The 14998-nt window shown below is 44.0% G+C and overlaps 1 protein-coding gene across 1 annotated transcript; it reads right to left on the bottom strand.

Annotated features, from left to right (window-relative positions):
- Positions 1-254: 254 nt before the first annotated feature.
- LOC128733558 (trafficking protein particle complex subunit 11) lies at positions 255-12647 on the bottom strand. Its single transcript, XM_053827215.1, has 9 exons — positions 12188-12647; positions 11127-12129; positions 9998-11052; positions 9787-9938; positions 9205-9722; positions 8391-9144; positions 8164-8330; positions 909-1274; positions 255-848 (listed from the first exon to the last, which is right to left on the bottom strand). The coding sequence occupies exons 1-9, from the start codon at positions 12328-12330 to the stop codon at positions 831-833; spliced, it is 4176 nt and encodes a 1391-aa protein (XP_053683190.1). The 5' UTR covers positions 12331-12647; the 3' UTR covers positions 255-830.
- Positions 12648-14998: the final 2351 nt, after the last annotated feature.

The raw sequence follows: 14998 nt of genomic DNA, 5'->3' as shown, positions 1-14998 counted from the left end.
TGAAATGTGATCCGGCCCGTTTGCTGTGGTTGATGCTGCAAACGGCTGCCAAACAGAATTCTCTCAACGATGAATCCTTACGTAGCACTCAATTGAGTGTGGAGTTTTCCAACGAAGATCCTTATTTTGCAAATTATGATTTTTTCATGCGGGAAACACCACATTACTCGGAAGACACTTGTACCGTAGATTATAATTGTGACCGAATGACAAGCTGCTGTGTTGAAGAGTTCGGTGAATAGCTCGTTGTTTGCTTAACTATTATACCTAGGAGTATTCTTCACTGGAAACGTGATATCTAGAGTAAACCGACTGAACTTTTCCCAAATTTGGTTGAAATCAATAAATATTATTGTAACTTTTGTCCGTGGCAAGTGAATGCCAATTTACCCAATATTTCAACACTAAATAAAACATTTCCAACTTTTCTCACAATCTTTACACAGCTCTTTAATAATTTGCTTAGCTACTCTGCTCACATTTCCTCGACTTTCCCATTGTTATTGATGATATATTATATTTTATAATGCCTACCAAGAATATGTACATAACAAGGTAGTTGATTCTTAACTTTTGCTACTATCAAGGAAGTTTCAATCCACTTTGAATTGGATTGTAATTATGTTTCTACAGATTAATGCTCTTTCAACTCACTAACTCAAGTCTAGGTAGTTTATGTTGTCGTCTACTATTTGAAAGGACGAACTAAAGCGAAAATTCTACACAGAAGTGCTACACGAAAAAACGTTGTCCATTGTGACAATTAAAATTTGTTTGTTCGGACCTTCTACAACAAATTAGACGATAGTTTGGTTTTGCACCTACATTATTCAATTGCGGGTTGGCGGCTGAAAAAGAAAATGAACGTTTTTAATACGGTTAAGTGCGCCAACGCCTTCTTCACTTACATGAATGAAAACCATTTTGGGCATCCACCGTTTGATTAGTGAGTCTAGTTCTGCCTTCTGCTGAGCGTCCCGGGTCTCTTGGCTGAGCTGGTTTTCACCGGCTTCCCCTGGTTGAGTATTGCTGCTGAATTCGCTTGAACCTACGGGGACACTAGCCGGAACTGGGGTTCCTTTGCCCCCCGTTGGTATTACGGACAATTGCTGACTAGCACTGGTCGACGTGAGATCCGTCGGTCCTGCTGGCACTACATCTGGGTGGTTGACGTACAGCAGTTGTAGCTCCGGTAGTGGTTGCCAACCGGCTTTCAGAGGATACAGGTTGAATAGCAGATCGTACGTGGAAAAGGCGAAGATCGTCACGTTAAGCTGTGAAGGTAGTTGATTTTAAATGGGCTATTATTATATACGCTTTAAAATTATTATATTGTAAAAATTATATTAGCCAGGCTAAATTGACAAACTGCTATTAATCCAAAAACCACGTGCCTCAGTTAATAACCAGTATTTATTCGCGTAACGGTTAATATATCTGAAATTCATAAAGCAGATAACGTGGCATTGTAGATACAAAGATTGTCGTGACCGATCTGCAGTCAGTACTGAGGGAGGACCTTTTTCTTTTAGCTAAGAAATCTTTCAAATGTATGGACAATTATAGCTTGCAGTGGTTCTTTGTATACGAGAATAACCATTGGCAGGTCTATTACAGGCGGAAGAGAAGTTAATCTCTACAAAGCCGCTGGTAACGACCGCCTGCCGGCAGAGCTTTATAAACATGCTCGAGAAACGAAATTGCGAGGAGAAGAAGCTGCTGGAGGAATGGATGGAAAGCGTGGTTTGCCCCATCTACAAAAAACGTGATCAGCATGCTGCTGCATGCATAACGCTGGTAAACGCCACCTACTATAGGGTTTCGTAGGGAATTACCAGGCGAGCTTCATGGAGCTCGCACAATTTTGGACCAGATTTTTACCATCCGATAGATCGTGCAGAAATTTCGGGAGTACAACGTGCCCACGCATCACATCTGTACTGATGTCAAAGCAGCATACGATACGGTCGATCGAGACCAGCTATGGCAGACAATGCGCCAACACGAGTTTTCGGATAGACTGACGCGACGTGATCAGAGCTACGTTGGATCTAGTCATGTGTTTCGTGCGTATCTCGGGGACCCTCTCGGGCCCCTTCGAGACACGACGAGGGTTGAGACTGCTCAACATCGGTCTTGAGGGGGTGATCCGACGAGCGGACATCGAAACGAGAGGCATGATTGTCACCAAGGTTTTGCATATGGTTTTGATATTTAACTTCCGACGGCAGAGGTAATCTACGCCAGACTTGAAGCGGAGATTGGGCTAAAAGGAAATGCGTCGAAGACCAAATATATTAATGGAAGAATGCGTGCTTCCCACGGACGGTAATCGCTGGCGGCGACGAACGGTTCGAGCGGATGGCACTACGGAAAGAAAGCGGAAAGTGGCGAAGACATACGGGTCGTGAGTCATGAGGAGAGATTCCCATCGTACATCTGGCCAAAGTCTGTAGGCTAAGGTGGGCTGGACACGTCGTAAGGATGCCGCACGATATTGCGATGAAAACACTAATCTTCGAAAATCCCATCGCCGCCAGGAACAGGGGGCTCAACGTGCAAGATGGCGCGACCAGGTTGAAAGTAATTTGCGACTTCTAAGACGATTGTAAAATTGGGGACGATGGCCCAAGATCGAGATGAATTGGGACGACTGCTTGAAACAGCACGATTCCCCTCGGTTCTAGGCTGGTGAGACGACGACAATTATGGGGCTAGTGCGACAATCCTACTGACTGTATTTAGCAGCAGCGCCTAACCGAGATTCGAACATACGACGATTGGCTTGTTAGACCAGCATTGTACTTCGAAGCTAACTGGGTGTCGCCAGTGTGTGGTTCGGCAGTGAACGTTGGGTGATCCCTCTGAAAGTGTGATCCGTATACTGACAGGGAAGGAGGGCAACACAGACGAGCTGGGTACAGATTTCATACTAATGGGCGAGATACGGAAACAGGTGATTAGGTGCTGGCCAATCAATTCTCGAACGTGCAGGTTGATAATCAAGGGCTGGTTCTTGAATATAGGCATCATCAACGTGCACAGCCCTCACCTTAGAAGTACCGATGATGACAAGGATGAATTCTTCGCGCAGTTGGAGGGTGAATACTACCGCTATCCAAAACATGATATCAAGGTCGTCATCAGGGATTTCAATGCTCAGGTCGGCCAGGAGGAGGAATACAGACCGGTAATTGGAGGGTTCAGCGCGCACCAGCTGACCAATGAAATTTGCCTAAAGTGCCAAACAAAATGGCTGCGTCAACGCATCCGTCAGCATTATACGTAGTACCTTCTTCTAGCACAGACTTCTACACAAGTACACCTGGAGGTCACGAAATCAGACAGAATCACCGATCGACTGTCGGCACTTCTCAGACATAATCGACGTCAGATCCTATTGAAACGCTAACGTTGACTCGGACCGTTACCTAGTGATTAATTTATATTGTTCCATAATTCATCTGACGCTGTTTTTTACATGAATAAAAACACTACTAGCTAACTTAATTAAAGACTCTTGAGAGCAACAGTTGTTCTTTGAATTTACTACATGAAACATGGAAGTCAAAATAAGTATATACACTGTTAAACAAACAACGCATAACACGAATGGGTTGTTTCTGGCCATATTCGGTGCGTCTAAAGTCTAGTCGAAGAAACTATTTTGTAAAAGACTTGGGATGGCACTGATGTTGATTTGAGCTTGATACGGAGGCAGATCGTATGTGTTTCTCCATGGAAGATATTTAAGTGCGTATCGAACGAATCTACGCTGGATGGCTTCCAACCTGGACGACCAAATACCTGTATAAGGGCTCCACGCTACAGCTGCGTATTCAATTACGGATCGCACAAGGGAGTATTAAAGAGCGCGCAGGCAATATGGATTCCGAAATTCCTTGGTGACTCGAAAGATAAATCCCAAGTTTTTATTGGCCTTCGCTATTATGTACGAGTAATGCTCACGGATCGAGAGCTTCTCATCCAGGTGTACGGCAAGGTCTTTGATAACTGAGATTCTATCCAGCGACTCGCCATCGATAGTGTAGCTCCATTGAATGGGTTGTTTTTTTTTGCGGTTGAAAGAGATGACCGAGCATTTACGCACACTGATGAGGAGCTCATTCGTTTTGCACCAGTCGACGAAGTTGTTGAGAAGCGTTTGAAGCTCGCGACAATCTTCATTAGACTTTACACAGAGGAAGATCTTCAAATCATCCGCATACAAAAGTCTGCATCCTCGAGGTAACACAGCGCATACATCATTGAAGAATAGTGAAAACAGCAAAGGGCCAAGATTACTACCTTGCGGAACACTAGATCGATTAGAAAATTGATTCGAACGTGCTCTGCCCAGTCTCACAGAAAGACGCTGAATAACTAGATATGACCTCAGCCAGTCTACAAAGGTCGGTACCGCACCCATCCGTTTTACTTTGGCCAGAAGCAAATCATGGTCCACGGTCCTTCAGGTCTGTGTAAATAGTATCTGAGTGCCGTTTTCCATGTTCTGGATGCAGAATGATGTGAACTCTGTTAGATTTGTGGTGGTCGACCGTCCTGGAAAAAATCCATGCTGGTCACAGGAGATATGAAGCTTTACTTCCTGAAATAGAAGCTTATTGACGAGAGTCTCCAATAACTTCGATTCTGCGCATAAAGAGCTAATTCCTCGGTAGTTTTCCACAGCTGTGCGATCGCCTTTCTTAAACACAGGAAACAAAAATGATTCCTTCCAGGCATCTGCGAATGATGATTGACTCAGCGACAAGTTGCAAATTGCGGTTAAGGGTGCACATAACGTATCTACACAGTTTTTAAAGATGATTGGTGGTATACCATATGGTCCAGGTTGCAAAGACGGTTTTAGCTTCTTAATTGCAGCTGCAACGTCGGTTTCGGAGAAGGAAATTATTCCTTGTGTTACATTTCGGAGAGCTTCGTCGATTATTCGTGAAGCAACTGGTTCAGTCTTGAATACGCTAGAGAAATGATTTGCAAATAAGTGGCAGATGTCATCTGCAGAGCTCGCTGTATTTGTCCCATGTGACATTATCGATGGAAGCCCTCGCTCTTTCCGTTTACCATTCACAAATGACCAGAACCGTTTGGGATTCTGCTTCAGGCTATTTTGAGTACGCAGCACGTATAAGGTGTAAAGCAATTGATTGTAGCTTCTGTAGCTGTTACTGGCTGACACGAACACTCATTTCGTATACGGGTTGCAATGGTTAGAGTAGTGCCGAAGAGCTTTAGCACGATCTCTTTTTAATGCTCGTACCCTCTTATTGGCCCATGGGGGATTCCGTTTGGGACGAGTTGCAGGCACGAGTAAATTGAATAATCCATTCAATGTGAGTATCAAATAGTCAACCGCTTCATTGATATTGTTGGCACTATACAAAGGGACCCAATCGACCATCGCTAAAGAACGCCCTAAGGTAGCAAAATTAGTTCTTCGGAAGTCAAACTGAAATTCTTCCTCAGGCTCGGTAAATGAAGCAGGCATGGAGCATTGCAAGGTGGTCATTATAGCTGGATGGTAGAGATCAAGGTCTACAAGCGGCTCAACAGCTTCGGATACAGCGCATTCACGAACGGAACAGTCGTTGACAAATAATAGATCGAGTATACGGTCTCGGTTGTTGACGACCGAGTTTATCTGCTTCATATTCAGTAATGACATACCGTCGATAAGAACTGAACTGGGACCGTTGAATAAAGATGTCGATGGGTCCGGGAACAAGTAATTGTTAGTGATGGTAAAGCTACGCCCAAAACTCCGTTGTGAACAACATTCGGCACCGACGCCAAGCTCGGTTAGATCTCGCGCGGATGAAGTAGCCAGACGTCGTCGCGATCTACGCGCACTCCATCGACGCTGCGCTGTCGGAAGAGGACAAGGACTGTTGGAACACCATCCAAATAGTCATGAGCAGTGTAGCGGAGAGCTCCATAGGGTATGTGGCACGGAATCAGCGGAACGATTGATTTGACGATGAATGTAGGAGGGTGAGGGTGAGGAGAACGTTGCGTTGGCGACCAAGATGCACAGTGCCACCAGTCAGAACGTGGAAAGACACAAACAGAAGAGATGCGGTGAATCTGAATGGCTGCAGAAAGCCGATAGTGCCGTTCATGCTGTAATAAGTGCGACGAGGTGCCGTGGCGGGACATTCATGTTAATCTGTCCTTACAGCGTGGGGCAACCAATTCTCCCTTCTATGCTATCCGCAGTAAGCAGTGCTCTGGATTTAGCCCTACGAACACAGAGAGGTTGTTCTAGATCGATTAATTGGCAGCGGCTTTCATAGCTGGGAAGACGGAATGGGTTTCTGCATGGCAGCTTTCGCAAAGCGAATCTAAGAAATCGACCACGGACTCAATTCTCTCAGCGCTGTTGTTGTAGTTGGGATTCCAGACGGACGAACAATATTCTAGAACTGAACGCACCACGAACAGTATAGCGATTATATGTCAGAGAAATAAAGCTTGAGGACCTTGAGGCTTTGGCGACAATATACGAGATATAAGATGCTTGTACGTTAAGTGCGAATCTAAGATAACACCTAAGTGTTTGATATACGAAACACGTTCAGTTACTGTGCGTTCGAGCTTATAATAAAATAGGATCAGATCTTTCTTTCGGGAAAATGTGATTGCTGAACAGTTCTCCGGATTCACTATCATACTATCATATCAGTTCACGTTGCACCAAGTGGCAAAGGCGAGGCAAAGGCTTCGAGTTGATTTTGGAAAAAGTAACAAGTGACAGTCGAGCGGATCCGGAAGTACAGTTTAAGATTATCGGCATACGAGAGCCTAGGGCCGTTAATGACCAAATTAACGTCGTTGAAATAAAGCAGAAAAATCAGACGGCCTTGGTGGATTAAGCTCGTCTTCATCTATGGGGACCCATCGGGGGGGAAGTTGCACTCCTTGGAACCTCTTATCCATTTATTAGGTCGTATGAATAAAACAGTTTACTATGCTTTTCCCGTTTAAACCGTATGGGAGCATTTGCTCTAACTCTTTTATTCATACGGCCCCTTGTCTGACGCATTAATCGTATCAGTCCGATTCTTCAAGCTTTCGCTGCCAGTCTGGTACTGGAATTCTCCACTGTAGCAAAGCTTCGTGCTATATGCTATGCAATATCGTCAGCGAAACCTAGAAGTAAGGCCTAAAATATACTTTTCGTGTCAATGCCCGGTTTCCGTTTCACATGACGACTGGCTTGTAAGACCAGCATCGTTCCTCAAAGCTAATTTGGGGTTCTGAGTTACTCGCTGATTTGTTGAACATCTCGACACTTACAAGTCAGATGCGATCTGGTTGGACCATTCCAGCGTTACCTTGCAACATCCACTCCGCTTTCAGTTTGGTTTGTACTTCTTTCGTTCGTATAAGGCACATGCACGTATGTTTTTCAATCCTAATCAACCGTCACAAACGCTAAGAGGACTACTGGTCAAGTTAGTGTTTCATATAATATATTATCATCAGATTCATACGGTGGCGAATGCTTTTTTTGATCGAGGGCAAAGGAAGCGCTATTTCCAGTTTGTATGTGTCGTTGAATTTCCTTATTCGTCGTATTGTGGGCAGTGACAAGAGATCCCAAATCACCCCATAGACGGTTTCAGCTTGGGATTTAGATACAGCAACAATAGAGGTGGATGATGCCTACAATGCTTGACGAGTGGTGTTGGGGCTTAGAGAACAGGAACAACGTTGCCCTAATTCTTCACTGACGAAACACAGATCAAGCAAATGGTTAATTCCATGCAAAATTTCAGTCCGGCTGTAGCAAGCAAGGACAGTGTATCTGGTCGAAAGGACGGGGAAAGGACTGTTTTTAGCAATGGAGATGAATGAAAATGCACGTACCTATATATTGTTGCTGAAACTGGAAGCAAAAATGTACTGGGATGACAATGCTTGACGTTTATGCATTTATCACGAGTAAATACTTTAAAATGAATTATTTTCATTATATCGTTCAATGCGTAGAAAGATTTCTGACCTGACTGACCTAAATAATCTTTCAAATCGGTTGAGATATACCCATGTTATTAGCGCTCAAAACCATTTTTCGTAACGCTCGAATGTTTTGATGTAAGACAGGAAGGTGCCCGGAAAATGACCACCGTAACTTACCTGCTTATGCCCGGAGAACATAAAACTGTCCGAGCTGTTTAGCAGCGCTTGCAGATGTAGAATTTTTCGTGTTGGATTTTTTAGCGTAATTCGCAGTGTCATCGGTATGCGAACGTACATCTTTTCCTCAAGATAGCAGTACAAATTAAGCGCTGGATCTATCACCTCTGCAAGCACAAGTGATTTATTTAGCCAGCGTGGTGCGAAACTGCTAAGAGTTAACTTACCAATCCCGTTGATAACAAACTTAGACTCATTGATCACGTTCGGTGAACAACTGCGGCACCATCGAATGCAGTAAATACCGAAAATGAGTGATTTGTCCGCCGCAGACTCACTGGTCTGTAGCGTACTTAGACCAGCATTAATGAACCCGTTTCTTTCGTTGTTGGTCAACTGAACGCAATCGATTGCTTGGTTGTAGATGTTTTTCACCTTCGATAGTCCTTTGGTAAAATCATCCCGCAGTAGCTCATCACCGGCGGCACCGCCAATAGCATTGGGAGTGCCAACCGGTAGGGGTCGTACTTTAAAATCATCTGCGCTTCCCGCAGATGAAGTCATCAATCCTGGTTGGGGCAACGGTGAGGATCCCGAAAGGGCAGCATTATTAGTAGAAGAATTGGACGAAGCAGCGGTTAGTGGGAGATTTAACTGATTTGTTAGATTGGCATTGGTGCTACCGATAATGGTTGCGTTAGTTGGAAGCTTTGCCAGCAAGCTTCGGTTGAACTGCTCGTCCGAGAGGGCGACGCGAGACTGAGGCAACGTTGTTCCTCCGCCGCTTACTTGGTCCGGTGTATGACTACGACTGAACGTAAGCCGGACGTCGTTATTCAAGTACTCGCTTTGCTTTATCCAGTCTTTGGTGCAGTTCAAGGGATGCAGTATCCGCAGGTCTTGAAACCGGCTATTTTGAGTAAGTTTTGTTCCTACGATTCGCTGGTTGCCTTTGTAAGGCTTTTCTAGGATGTTATGATCCTAAAATAAATTGTTTGATGTTACCCTAGGTTGTTATGAAGAGAGTAGAATTATACTTACACTAATGAACTGCGTCTCCAGAATATCCACACTGTCCGGGGCTTTGACATCCATGGTTATCCTTAAAATAAAATCTTCGTTTCGGAATGCCTTACCAAGGGGCTCTCGGCTTAATGCATAGAACCGCCCACTCAATTTGATCTCTTCAACGCAGGGCACCACAATGGTGTCCTCTTTGATCTTGCGCACCTGTTCCTCATTTAGGTATTCGATTTTAACATTATGATTGTTGTTGTACTTTATAGTGCTACGCTCGTTAGCGATCAGTTTGGCCAGGTCTTCCTTTTCACTGTTCGGAGTTGAAGGAGAATCCACGGTGGCCGTGGTTACCGGTTTCGTTTGATGGAGGTTTTCCGTCTGGTAGAAAAGTCGCTGGCGCAATTCGATGTTGCCCTCGATCAGACTAGTTGCATAATACGAAATTGATGTCGTTGACTGCATTTGCAGTTCGCCAATGTCGATCTGGACGTGGGAATTAATCTTTTGCAGTGGATGACTTAGATCAGTCGTTAAAAATACTACAAGAATAAACAGAATCATTCCACGATCAAAGACCTAGATAAAAATAGTATTCAAGCTTACCATTAGTCCGTAGGTTTTGAGGCACACTTATACTGACTCCAACATTCTGCAGGCAAAGATCGGAATTGTTCATTATTTTTGTCGTTATTTTGTAAAACTCATTTGTTAACATTGGTTGGTTGTTCTGTTTAGTCTGTGATCCAAGGTGAAACCTATCGAAAAGATATAATTTCAGTAGGTACTTTAGAAACAACTAAAAAATCACACTCACGTTGGTATGATATAACACGAACTAATAACCGATATCTTCTCCATACAGTCCTGATGCGGATTGTAGTGTTTGAATACTCGTTGAACGTTTAGCTTTTCTCGCTGCGAAAGAATGGCATATGTGCGGTCCGATCCCATTTGTACTTCCAACCGAAAAATGTGCACGTTTGCATTTTCCATAAATTGATACCGCTCCCCGCTGAATAATATACGGTAGCACTTGTGCGGCTCCAGAATGAATTCTTCTATTGGCTTTGTCTGCACGGATTCACATCCCTCAGGAACATATTCGCAATACTGAGAGGCCGGCACTCGAACAGAACTAGATTTCAGATCTGACAGTAAAACGGAAAAGTTTTTCAACTTCAATGGAACCTCTACAATGGATCGGACGTACAATTGCAGATGCAATTTTTCATCATTTCGTATCTGTCGCTTTTCAAAGCTAATTTTGCATTCTAGCAAGTCATTCAATCGATCGAGATCAAGCTTTATGGGACTGTTGAATGATGATAGTGCAGTTTGCCAGTTAGCCGACAGTTCCGGTGAAATTTGACTGCTCGAAACCGGGGAAACATTGTGGAATACTTTCCAAAGGTTTTCCAATACTAAGATGCGATCGGATTTTTCCATAGCGATCCGCGGCGACAGTGCTTCAATGCTACATGTAACAAAATCCGGTACCGAGGCGGAAAGATACGCAGACCGAAGAGTTTTCAGCAGAACCTCGGTGAATATCGTGAACCACTTATCCATCCGATAGTCGGACAACATCAACGAATAAAGGGTGAGAGCTTTCGAGTGGTCTCCACTTTTTAGATACTCTTCGGCCATATCGATTGCTAGTTTCTTGCGGAATCGTAAGCATTTGTACACTTTATACTGAGCCATAGCTTGTCCCAGCAAGGTTATGACGGTTGCCGAATGGTTGTGGGATTTCTCTATTTCCTGTACCAGACATATTACTTGTTGCTCCGAAACCGGTTCGCCCGTTTTTGTGCCGCGTATACCGAAAAAGTCACTGTACAGCACTGAGTTGGCATTTGTAGAGGAAGTCTGAAAGTGAAGTGGTTTATTAGTTACTTTGATAAATTAGCTGTCCCTAAATTAGTCAGTTTTCAGAAACTAACCTGTCCAGCTCCGCTGAGCTGAGTCTCATTGGCGGGTGCCAGTGCGGAGCACTGCAAAAATGCTTCCTTACGCTTGCCCACATACTCGGCCGCCTTATGAAAGTAAATACCTGGATGTTGGGTTTGTAGCGGCGCCAGTCCGTTCTTGACTGCGTCACAGAATAGCTCACCGAAGGCACTGTACTGCACACTAAGCCACGCGTAGTGTTCGAAGAGGAGCTCCTTAAAACCGGTCCGGCTGCGATATTTGGCGATGTGGTTCTTGAAGTGGGAGATCGAATCTTTCGGGTGGTTCTGTTTGAAAAATAGCCGACAAATCTTGTAGTTAACGAAACCGGCAATGGTTTTTACTTCGAGACAGTTGGTGTCAACGATTCGGATTTCATCCAGATTGACATAGGTTTGCCGATAATGTCGTAGGGCATTCGATTGATCCAATTTCAATTCGGAAATAAAGCCAAGTTTAAATTGGTGTCTGATCTTAAGTATTTGATGGGAATCCGTTAGTTGCTCTCGGTGCAATCGAATTTGTTTCATCATTTGCGTGTAGTACGCTTGCGCGAGCTCTAGAAAGGCGGATTGCAGCCTAAGGATGTGGCCCATCAAATGATCGTTATGAGGAAGCACAAATAGCATTTTCGCGTTAATGTCACATGTACTAGTCAGGTGCGACGCCCTTTCGGAAGCAAGCAAATCATCTCCGTGAGGTATGGCAGCACCTTTTTGTATCAAAACCACAGCTAATCGCGTGTTACGTCCTTGAAGTGAGTTTTTCAGGGACTGAATGATGGAAGCACACTGCAATTGCTTATCACTCCACTGTGGATCGTTCCATTCTAGATCCTGAAAGAGAACTACGACGGCCGGCAAAACGTGCAGATGCTTCAACATCCAGTTTCGTTTCAAGATACCTTTAGGATGATACCATTCGTAGGATTGATGTTTGGGTTTCGATACAGGAAACTCATAGTTGGGCGGAAGGAGTTTATACTGAATAGATTCGCTGAAATCGAAACAAAATAAACTGTCCGCAATTAATTTGATTGGATAAATTTAAGTACCTTTCAGGTTTCTTGCCATTGTTGAAAGCATCCCATATCGTTTTGTGGATAGTATTCCGCTGCACATCCAATCCGGACAGTCCAACCAGCGGTTGGGCGGTGGTTACCAGCTCCGACGGCAGAACACTGGCATCCAACGTCATTCTCCGGCACTATAGTATATTATTCGGGCCCTGCTCGAACAATTCTGTCAAATCGCGACACGGTTTTTTATCAGCAGCTCTCGCTGCTAGCCTAGCCCGCAAGCAAGAAATTTCACTTCTGTTCCTCCGCTTTTTTTCACCCGCAAACATCGGCGCTCTCACTGTGGGCCTGATTTACCAAAGACACCTCACCCGATGCCCACAGCAGGAAATGTTTTGTTTCTAGTAATGGACACTGACAGAGTCCCCGAAAACGACCGATATGATTAAGTTCAAGGCAAAAATTTTGCACGATTTTAGCCAAATCCGAGATGATGACAAAATTTTTGCAGGCAATCTTTTGACAGTTTCGGATTACGCTGTCAGGTGGCATATGCAAATGTGTGAGTGCGCGTTTATGCACTTGGTGCTGGCTAGTGATGGAAGCTGATTTCTTTAATTGTGTTACACACAGGGGGCTGATATGACGTCACATTTTCGTTGCTCACATGAAAAAGGCGGCAAACGCAAAGCGATTTCACAAAACGAATTTATCTAACCATTTTCACAGTTTCATGTATTTCGCATTAATTGTCTGCCTGAAATTGGCTATGTGATGCTAAAACCTTGACTAAAATCGAACTAAAACTAACAAAATTTAACAATTTATACATCCGACTCGGTTGTCAGCTTGAGCCCATCTATGAAGCTGTCAGCTTGGGCCCGCTCTATGTTGGCTACGTTTTTTTGTATAGGTTGGTATTGGAAGTGTCATTCCCGTGGTTACACATTATATACAGTGCAGTTTTTGAAAATATACATATTGGACAATAAATTTCAGAGAAATCGACAAAAAACTGTCAAAAAATTGAATATTGAGGTATTTTTTCCGTTTTTAAAACGTTACACCCAAATTACACAATTTTGTAATCACAGAAAATAAAAAAAAATTTCTTTAAAACTATAATTTTTACCCATGTTTGGCATCTCTGGTTTTGATATCAGAAGAGAGGGCGGCAGAAAACTGGTGAAAGGGGTGAAAGGGAGGCCCAATGCAAAATCGTCGCTGTTATGCTGCAGTTGCATGAATGGGAATGTAGGTACACTGAAAAAAATATGCGCGAACCGTGCGAACTCTTTTCAGTAACTCTTATTAGGTACTAGCTGACCCGACAAACTTCGTATTGCCACAAATTAAACTGTGTTGTACATAAATCGTGAATCTCGGATGACCTTTGTCACAATTGTAGGGAACGAGCCGAGTTAGATGAATCAGCGTAAAACAAATCTAATGAAACTGAATTATTTACTTGAGTGTTACTGAAACCCCTTGCATAGGAAGAATACCGTCATACGAACGATGAGAGACAAGGAGAGAAATGAATCGTTCAATATGAGACTTACGCATACTGTGGCATGATATAGCATGCTCTAAACAAGTCAGTTTTTGGACGAACGTAGACTTTGACGGACGTTGTTCCGTATTCCGGAGGGCTCGGTTGGAAATAACCGACGGACACGACATTGGCGTAGTGCTCCCAAATAGTGAGTATAGTAAATTGAATATATATAGTGGCGTCTGGTAAACGCCTATTCCAGAAAATTTAAAAGATGCTTGTGCGCATCTGGTTGTTTGCCGAACTGCCTCTGTGAGGGCTATTTTTTGTACATACTTGTGTGTATGATTCGCGTGCCTCTGGGAAGGCAGAATAGTTTACTAAAACACGCTGGTATGCGTTGTTTGATCGCCTCTGGGAAGGCAGCGTAAATTTGTTTGTACGCGATAGCTCCCCTGAGAGGGACTTTTAGCATCTCGCTTGAGCGCGTCTGACTATTGGAATGATTGGAATACGCTGATGTGCGCGTATTAGTGGCGTCTGGCAAACGTCCATCTGAGAAAGTTGAAAAGATGCTTGTGCGCATCTGGTTATTTTTTAGCTGCCTCTGTGAGGGCTACTTTTGGCATATGCTTCGCGTGTATGATTCGCGTGCCTCCGGGAAGGCAGAATGGTTTACTGAAACACGCTGGTATGCGTAGTTTGATCGCCTCTGGGAAGGCTGTGCGAAATCGTTTGTGTACGATAGCTCCCCTGAGAGGGATTTTTAGTAACTCGCTTGTGTGCGTCTTACTATTATTGGAATACGCTGGTGTGCGCGAATTAGTGGCGTCCGGCAAAGGTCTATTTGAGAAAATTGAAAAGATGCCTGTGCGCATCTGGCTGGTTTTTGAACTGCCTCTGTGAGGGCGACTTTTTGCACATGCGTATTTTTTGCGTGTGATTTGCGATTATGATTCGCGTGCCTCCGGGAAGGCAGAATGGTTTACTGAAACACGCTGGTATGCGTAGTTTGATCGCCTCTGGGAAGGCTGTGCGTAATCGTTTGTGTACGATAGCTCCGCTGAGAGGGATTTTTGTAACTCGCTTGTGTGCGTCTTACTATTATTGGAATACGCTGGTGTGCGCGAATTAGGCGTCTGGCAAAGGTCTATTTGAGAAAATTGAAAAGATGCTTGTGCGCATCTGGTTATTTTTTAGCTGCCTCTGTAAGGGCGACTTTTTGCATATGCTTTATGTGTGATTCGCGTGCTGAAACACGCTGGTATGCGTTGTTTGATCGCCTCTGAGAAGGCTGTGCGAAATCGTTTGTGTACGAAAGCTCCCCTGAGTGGGACTTTTAGTAACTCGCT

Source organism: Sabethes cyaneus, chromosome 2 (assembly GCF_943734655.1).
Source record: "Sabethes cyaneus chromosome 2, idSabCyanKW18_F2, whole genome shotgun sequence".
In the NCBI taxonomy this organism is placed as follows: domain Eukaryota; kingdom Metazoa; phylum Arthropoda; class Insecta; order Diptera; family Culicidae; genus Sabethes; species Sabethes cyaneus.
Note: the sequence above shows the minus strand (reverse complement) of the source record. Positions and strands in the feature narration are given on the sequence as shown.

What these genes read in the sequence shown, in the direction of transcription:
- LOC128733558 (XM_053827215.1), bottom strand. Translation starts at nt 12,330, where the DNA reads ATGACGTTGGATGCCAGTGTTCTGCCGTCGGAGCTGGTAACCACCGCC. An exon ending in TCAAAACCTACGGACTAATG is followed by an intron (nt 9,723 to 9,786) that starts GTAAGCTTGAAT and finishes TTATTCTTGTAG; the next exon opens with TATTTTTAACGACTGATCTA. An exon ending in TGTTCTCCGGGCATAAGCAG is followed by an intron (nt 1,275 to 8,163) that starts GTAAGTTACGGT and finishes CTACCTTCACAG; the next exon opens with CTTAACGTGACGATCTTCGC.